We start from the raw sequence: 8,802 nt of genomic DNA on the forward strand, positions 1-8,802 counted from the left end.
GATTCACGTTGCCTTTTGGGAGTAACAGGCCAGAGTCCAGGTTGTGTTGGTGGGAAGGTCCTTGCCATTTGCCTGTGGGAATGAAGTATTTGATAATCTCACTGTTAAAAACACAATACACATTGTGAAGCAAAGCATTCCTGAGTCATGCTAAGAACCACACCCTGAGCAGGTATAAACAGTTAGCAATTCACACTAGCTGAGGATCTAGCTCCTGTGCTGCTTTTCAGGAGCCAAAGAGAAACATGCACTTGAGGCTAACAGTTCCAGAGTGTAGGTCTATATCTCTGCACACATTGTGCAACATTGCATTGTGCAACGTTCTGAATGAATACATGTGGGCTTTTTTGCTCAGGATGCCCAAGCTGTTGGCCTTTAGATCCAAAGGCTCTGGGCTCTATTGCTTTTGGTGATGGTGACTTTCTCTTTCCTATTACACTGAAAAAGCACATAAAAGAAATGGTCTGTTAGTGGTGCGAAATTTTGCCAGCTTTTTTGTTTCGAAGCTGTTTCAATGTATTTTGAGCTTGAAACAACGAAAATGAAACTAAATACAAGCATTCAAAACAGCATTCAAACAAAACAAGGGCACTTGAAACATTTTGAAAGTGTTTAAATGTTTTGAGTTTCGAAGCCGGGCTTACTTGGCTTCAGCACTGGTCCCAGCTGGCAGCAGCAGCCTCCTGTCACCCAGTGCAGATCTGGAGGTCGTGCCCCTGGGAGGATTCTCGCACAGCCCCCAGCCGTCCCAGGGGTGCAGGCCCCCAGACCTGCGCGCCAGATTGACAGCATGCTTTTGCTGCCGGCTGGTCTTCCCAGAGCTTGGCATGGGCTGCGCCCAGTGCCGGTCCCAGCTGGCAGCAGCAACCTCCTGTCATCTGACAGGCAGATTGGGGGCCTGTCCACATCCCCGATAGGGCTGCCGGGGCTGTGCCAGACTTCTCTTGGGAATGCGGGCCCCCAATCTGCCTGCCGGATCACAAGAGGATGGTTCTGCTGCCCGGGGCCAGTGGCAGCACCAGTCTTCCTGGTGCTGGGTACAGGCTGCACCCAGCAGTGGTCCCAGGCAGCAGCAACAGCCTCCTGTGATCTGGCACGCAGAGTGGGGGCTTGCATCCCTGGGAGGAGTCTGGCCCAGCCCTGCGGCCTTCCCAGGGGTGTGGGCAGGCCCCCAATATGCGGGCTGGATGACAGGAGGCTGCTGCTGCCAGCAAATAACAGGAGTTTTGCTTGTCAACATCTTGAGGCACAGTTTCCCAGGTATCTCCTTGAAACTTGGCAGGCTTCATGCCCTCAGAAGTGGCTACCATCCCTGGAAGTTTCATTCAAATCAGGCAAGAAATGACAAAGTTTTAGGTATTTTCATGATTCCCTATTATACCCTATGGGCGAAATGTCAAAACAGCATTGAAACAGAGAAACAGTTTTGATGAAACAGAACAGTGTTTTCGAAATTAAACAAAACTTGAAACGAAACACTGTCCCGTCAAAGCGGAACGATGCTGTTTCGCACAGCCCTAGTAACCAGTACTTTTCTAAATACTGGAGCATGGGTCTTTCAAGGATACTTTAGTGCAGTGTTTCTCAACCTGTGAGTCATGACCCAAAAGTGGGTCACCAGAATATATGAAAGGGTTACAAACAGACTTTAAAAACAGATCAACAAACTTTAAAAATGGATTCTCCTTTAAAGCAGGAAAAACGTGGGAAGCTGTGGTTTTCTTTTGCAGGCTGGCAGAGTCCCATACCCACCCCGATGTCTGTCTTTCTGCTTAGAAATAATTGGTGGAAACCCTGATGTGGAGGCAGTTAAACTAGTATTGATGTACTGGTAGCTGGATTAAAGCTGGCTTAATTATTCTAAACTCATATAGCTAAAATAGTACAAGAATAGTATGGACCCAGGCTCCATTTCCCCAAACCTCAGCTCAGCTGTCTACCTCTAATCAAAACATCCAGGACTTTGCTTTCTGGTTCATTTACCCCTGCTGGTCATAGCAGATATCTAAGCCAGCTCCCTGGGTCTCCTTTTCTCCTTCTGCAAGCTGCCCAAGTGGACCAAGCTGTTGCTGGCAGGGAGGTGCTCCCCAGGCCCTGGAGCCAAGGCCTCAGTGTTGGCAGAGGGGAACTGCGTGTGTGGAATGTCCCATGCTGCGTTCCTGGCTATGCGGCCAGGCAACAGGGAAGATGATGCGGGAAATGCCAAGCCTGCGAACTCTGGAAAGCCCAGCTGTTCCTCTGGAGCCCTGCTTCCCTGGGAAACTGGGGTGGATTTTGGATTGCAAGCTGTCTTCCTATGTATCTGCTGTATTCAGCACATTGGCCACTGGTGTCATAGAAATAGCTCATGGTTTGTCTTAGTGAACAGGGACAACTTTTCATATTGCTCTTAGCAGAAGTCTTTGCAATGGAAGGGCTAGAAGGGAGCTGCAGCAGCAGTGATAAAAAGCTGTGAAAATTATGCACTCCATCCTACCTTGGTACCTCACGATGGAGACCTCTCAAATAGTCTCAGCTTTCCCTTCAGTCCTGGGGTAAGGGGGCCTCATGGTTTCTGACCTTGTACCTCTGGTAAAGTGAGGAGTTTAAAACGCCCAGTAAAGTATTGGCCTGCTTCTCTTGAAGTCAGTAGTAAATTTGACACTGATTTCAGCAGGTCCAGAAGTGGTGGGAGCTCCCGCTTGTGCTGAGTGCTTGTGAACATCCTGCTCTGTCCTGCGTTGTACTGTACGCCCCTGCAGGTGCTGCCCAACTCTTCACACTCCACGTGAAACCTGGCCCTTGTGCAGGTTGTCCAGTAGAACAGAGCTGCTGCACATGGAAAACTTGCCCCTTTCTCTCTTGTTTCTGAAGGTGCTGGTGCCCATAAAGCAATGAATTAATTCAGCAGAGCCCTGACCCAACCCCCACAGAGCACTGGTGACTGCCTTCTTTGCCAGCACACTTCCTTCCTCTTCCCTCTCCTCCCCACCCCTACCCCTTCTGTTTTCAATGCTGGCTGAACTGCAGCAATTCAGGGCAAGCATGTGTCAGAAAAATCCAGCTGTATCCAGTGCTTTGGTCTATGCTGAGAGCTGCACGTATCAGTGTCCCCAGCCATGCTGCTGTGTGTGTATGGGGACAGTCCAGCTGCCAGCATTTCGCAAGACCTAACATTCACATGAGCAAGGTTTGCTTTGTCTGTGGCTGCATTTTGCTTGGTGAATAATCCAAGTTGCCGAGTATTTAAGAGCTGGGTTTGAGTCTAGAGTGTGTGTTGTTCCAAGTCAGTCTGGCAGTTGTTTATGTCCACCCCTGTTTGTCTGTTTGCATGTGTGTGAGACAGAGGCCAGGTTGCATATTTGTGGTGGCGATTTCCACAAGCCCATGCTGTCTTTTTGCCGTGGCTCTGAGCAGGAAGTCATTAGCCCATTGCACAGCCAGCCCTGGCTGCAGGGGGAACCTGAAATATTTGTCATTCATTATTTCAGCTAATTTCTTTTAGTAAATCCAGCAGCACAGGGCTAGAGTATTTGCTGGCATAGCTCCATCAGATCCTGAGCTGGTGCCTTAAGCATTAGCAGAATTGCATCCCCAGAGAAGTGTGTCCAAAATCTAAAAGCAAGCATGGTTATCTTCCCACAGATCTCCTGGACTTTGACACCACTTTAGGGTAAATCCCCTTACAATAGCTAACATAAAATTGCAGAGGGAGAGCTCTGAAATGAAACACTATCAGTTAGAGGGAGGGGTTTGGGGTCTTCTCTGCTCTGCAAGGCGGATTTGGCCAAATGCCAAATACTGCATACATACAGCATATTATATGCTTGGGTGCAGGTTGCAGAGGGTGTTCCTCTCCCTGCATCTCCCACTTCTCTCCCATTTGTTACCAAACTGCAGCAGGAACATTTGTCTCTATTACAGTAATAATTGGACCCTCTGACAGCATTTCCTTCCTCAATCTGAAAGTGAGCCATGACATATTTAGCAGCTGGGCAAAAGGAGTGGGAAACAGAGAGGTGAAGGATAGCACCTTCAAGCTAAATTGGCAACTTTTTTGGGTGTGGTTGCTGATTTAAATGCCTGACTAGAGTAAAGGAAGTTTGGTTTAAATGGCCCATCTAATATGTTGACAAGTGTCTAGAACAGAATCCAGGTGTCCTGACTTTATAAAGATGTTTATTGTAGTCCTTCAATCCCAGTGTCCCTCCTAGATAAAGGTTGGAGGAACAGGGTATAGTTAGAGTGTTTGGGGCAGTAGGAACCAAATGCCAGGGCCAGATTCTGAGCTACAGGAGAGGGTTGCATGGTTTTCAGTCACCCTTATGCCCCTTAGAGTTGAGGCTGCTGCAAGACTGAGACGGCTCCTGGTTAGAAACTCAAAGCCCTGGGATGACTTCAATTTACAACAGCTGTAGGTGGGCTGCTGCAGAAGTGGAAATAGCAGGAGCACAGTAAGCTTTCCTTACTCCTCCAGCTGCCTGACAAGTGGCTTGCCACTTCCTCGGCATGCTGGAACACCATGGTTGGTGCAGGAAGGGTGATTTTTCCAGTATGGTTGGTCTGTCGGGGTGTGTCCCAACGAGGTCTCTCTCTCAGACTCTAGATTGACATAATGAACACCCCCCACCACATAACCCTTATGCCCATCCCACCCCTGCTCCTCAGTACTTAGTGCTTTCATTGCTGTGGGTCTAACTGTCCTAACTTGTCTGCTTTCTCTGCTCTCAGTGTTCCTGACCGGCAGTGACCGCATTCCTATCTACGGCATGTCAAGCTTGCGCATGATCATCCAGTCCACGTCAAGTGGGGAGCAGTACCTGCCCGTGGCTCACACCTGCTATAACCTCCTTGATCTACCTAAGTACAGCAGTAAGGAGATCCTGAGCGCACGGCTCACAAAAGCCATTGATCACTATGAGGGGTTTAGCTTGGCCTGACCAGCATGAGAGAAATGCAGGCAACTGTCCACAGAGGAACACCAGTGGAGTTGGCTCTATTTTTGTGAAGTAATGGATCAAACTATTTAAAATAATTAGATACAGAGGCCACAGAGACCCAGCTGATCTGTGAATGTTTGGGGGGATTTTAGCAGGGAGAGGAAATTGCTTTGGCATTTCTAACCCACCCAGCAAAGTGAGTTCAACCTTGTTTTGTTTTCAGTTTTTGTTTTCCTAACAGCCTCTTGTAGTTTTCACCTCCCTCCCTCCTTCCCCCAACAGCCTTTTAAATCAGCATCACTATTTTGATCTTTGTTGTTCCTTCAGTGGTAGAACTGCTGGGTGAAATGGTGGTCTCTCTCTCCTTTCTTTTTTTAAACTGTGATTCCCCAGCCCTTCTCCAACCTCTTTAAATTGCAAGCTGGTTCTTGCTTGCTTAGAATTGATATATCCTGTCCCTCCTGCACTGCTTCCCTCTATCCAGGGCAACTGAGTACTGACTGGGTCCTTTTATGTAAAGCCCTGTCTCCAAAATCTGCCCACGCAATATACTTCTCATGGTACGTATTCATTATGTTTGCACCAGACTGTCAAGACTGTGGGTTATGTGGGGTGATTTTTCTTTGGTTTTGAATTTTGCTTCCAAATGGAGTCACCTCAAGCTTTTAAGGAGTTCTCTGGAGTGGGGTTGTGTATAGAGTTGAGGAAGAACAAATCTTAACTATAATAATGTTTCCTGTACTGCATCTCTCCTACACCATGTTTGTTTTTTGCAAGTCCGCAATAATAGACCAAAGTGAGGGCTGAACTTGGCCCTCCAGTCTTCCCATTGTTAGATGCCAGATGGCTGTTCTTCTGCCATCCTACCCTTTTGGAGGAGTTGTGCAGGTATCAAAGAATTCCAATCTCCAAAAGAAAAAAAAAATCAAACCCAAATGACAATGTAGCCCTCTCCCCCCTTTATGGCTGTTTGTGTTTGCAGTCAGGGTTTTTTTTGTTGTTGTCGCTGTTTGTTTTATTTTATATTTAACTATTTCACTGCAATACTTGTCATTTTTTTCTCCGTTAAATTTGGGACTCTTAAGGACAATCTTTTATTGATCAGATTTTGAAATGTACATTAACAGTCCTGGGAAAAAGAAGAACTAAAAATGTTTCCCAAAAGATTATGGCTCTTACTTCTTCCCCCTTCTCCATAAAGAATTAAAATGGTGAGCAATCCCTCATTTTCCAAAATTTGGTGTAAATCTAATTTTAAACCCATGGTGGTTGCAGAACGGACTCATTTATAGATCATGCATTACTTATGCACCGCGTTCAATATGTAGTATTGAACTTTGCACCTCCTGAGAAAAAAAAAAGTTGTAAGCTTTCAGGTTTTTTAAATGAGGTGAGGGCTATGTTGGTAGCCTCGCAGCCTCTTTATAATACAGCATTAAAGGCAAATATACAGATCTATGAAATGTTTATTTTCTATGTGTGTGTACATAGTTCAGTATTATGCAATAAATTTAATGTTTAATTCGGATTTAAGCAGCGCTGTATGTCAAAGACTGGGGATACGGGATAGGAGTAATCTTTGAGCTTCATTTCAGCATTGAAAGTGGGTAGTGTGTGCTCTTCTAAATGTTTGTTTCAGTGAAAGTACTGCAAGGGATGGTGCAGTTCTCTCCCGTCTGCTTTGCTTTGCTCACCACATCACTTTACCCAGCTGTTCTAAGCGCTTCCCTCCTGCATCACGAAGATGTGTATTTTCAGGGCCTATTTCACCAACCAGGGCAGAATAATTGTTGCCACCCCTTTCCCTACATTCACAGAGATAGGAGCCAAAACAGCCTGTTTAAAGCTGTTGGTCATCTCTAATCAGCAACCATCCTGTTTTTGTCCAGAAGAGAGGCCAGCCTTGCATGTTCGCCAGATTTCCTTCATGGCGGCTCAAAGTATGGAGCAGTGCACTGAAAGCTGGCAAAGAGCAGGACCCTAAGACACTGAGCACTGAACAAACACAGACTGAGAGGCTGTCTTAATGGACAAGACAGAGAAAGGAGGTGTCTTCTAGTAGTATATCGAGGGGGTGATCTGGATGCCTATTTAGATTTCCCCAGGAAGCTTGTGCTACAGAGGCTGCTGCAGCCTTACCTAGCCAGAACTGTGGGAAGTTACAGCGGCGTCATAGCTGCAGCAGGAGTGTGGGAAGTCCAAGCTGTGGTAGGTAATGCCCACCTCCGCCACTAGTGGTGGTCTCTGGCAGTTGGCATAATATTGTTTCCCCCTCCCGTCTGCCCAGGGGGTGGAAGTGGCACACTGTCTTTAGTATCTTCTGTTGTCTCCCTTTTTAGAGATGGGAATCAAGTCTCAGATGAAATGGCCTTGTCCAGTGTCACACAGGTGGCCTGTGAGAAAAGCAGCAAACTAAATGTGGTTACCAACCTAGGTATCCACTATCTGGATCTCATAATCCACTTTGTAGACCAGTGGTCAGCAACCAACCATGCTTGAGTAGAGGCACTAGAACTTGGTCACTGCTGCTTCTCCCCACCACAGTATGGGAGAAGCTCCCCTGTTGCCAAATGCTGTTGAAGCCCCATGTCCACAGACCCAATCCAATGAGACTGCGGGCTAGATCCAGCCCGTAGGCCATAGGTTGCTGACCACTGTTGTCGAGCATTTTGAGATCTCCAGGAGATGTTTACAAGTCCCTTGTGGCAGTGTTACTTGGTACAGTAAATGTGTAGCCAACTCTCTCAAAGTCCATTACAATGGGAAGATACTAAGGCTTGGTTCCTTTATTTCAGTGAAGGGCTGCGGGACTCTTTCTCCACCTCAGTAGCTGCAAGATAGTGAAAGACTGACTCAACATGCTAGAAAATTAAGTTTGACACCAAAGCCACAGAAATGTGAATGTGCTGAATATCTATTTTAGACAGGCTCGGAGAGGGTTAGAAAGCTGTCCTGTGGTCAGTGCCACCCACATGAGACAAGGGAGAGGTTATTCCCTTCCCCCCGGTTCCTTGGCTGTCAAATATCCTGGAGCAGTGTGACTTGCATTGCCCCTCATGACAAGGATACAGGAGATCTGGTGCAATGTACCAGAAGTAGCAAACAGCACTGTTTACAGTGGTGCCTGTCCTTGAAGCCAGCAGCTTTAAAGGTGGAGAAAGAAATCTTGATTAAAAGGTCTACAAAGAGCACTCTGAACATTGAAACCATCCAGTGAACTTTCCAGCCCCTGGGGAGAGTGAGTATAGTTTGAATTTACAGAAGAGGTGGTGTTGACCCTCAGATACATTCTGAGAACCAAGAAAGGTTTGAAGTTCCAGGACCACCAAAATTAAATAAGATACCTAATTTTTAATAGAAAATTAATAAAATACAGGAAAGATGTAAGTGACTAAACCATACAGATACAGCATATCAAGCAAAAGATTATAATACAGAAAATGTGCATTTATCATGTTAACATTTGAAAGAATTTAAAATTAATTTCTCTAAGTCCTAAAGTCTTAAAAAGCCTCTAACAGCTTGTTAGGGGAAAAAGGACTTTCACCTAGGTTTTAAATTAAGTTTTTAAAAGAGCTCTTAGTTAATCTGCAAGAACTGTAATTCAAAGCTATGAGCCAAGATTCTGAGATTAACTCAGATTTTATACTCTTCCACTTGGATAAAATATCAAAAAGCTTATTTAATAAGGTAAAAAATATTAAAATGGTCCTAACAGGTGTTTACTATGATTATTTTTATTCCATACCTAAGCTATATCTTGTCTACAATTAGCCTTGTGTAGCATCAAACCACAACATGTACTCTAAGCAACCCTTGCCACCTCTAACCTAGTTGTTTTTTTTCAATCCATCTTTCATGACTTTTCTAGGATGGTTCACAC

General features: G+C 45.8%; 1 protein-coding gene across 9 annotated transcripts in view; it reads left to right on the top strand.

The window, feature by feature from the left end:
• The window catches only part of HERC3 (HECT and RLD domain containing E3 ubiquitin protein ligase 3), a 77,860-nt gene extending 71,487 nt beyond the window's left edge, over positions 1-6,373 (top strand). For 6 of the 9 annotated variants that reach the window (XM_025197273.1, XM_025197278.1, XM_025197277.1 and 3 more), the window contains one exon: positions 4,711-6,373. In XM_025197273.1, the coding sequence (XP_025053058.1) occupies positions 4,711-4,919 (209 nt within the window). In that variant the 3' untranslated portion in view covers positions 4,920-6,373. The remainder of the gene's footprint in view (positions 1-4,710) is intronic. The other 3 variants (XR_003092696.1, XM_025197279.1, XM_025197281.1) reach the window with 3 other exon arrangements.
• Positions 6,374-8,802: the final 2,429 nt, after the last annotated feature.

This window comes from Alligator sinensis, unplaced genomic scaffold (assembly GCF_000455745.1).
Source record: "Alligator sinensis unplaced genomic scaffold, ASM45574v1 scaffold125_1, whole genome shotgun sequence".
Lineage (NCBI taxonomy): Eukaryota > Metazoa > Chordata > Crocodylia > Alligatoridae > Alligator > Alligator sinensis.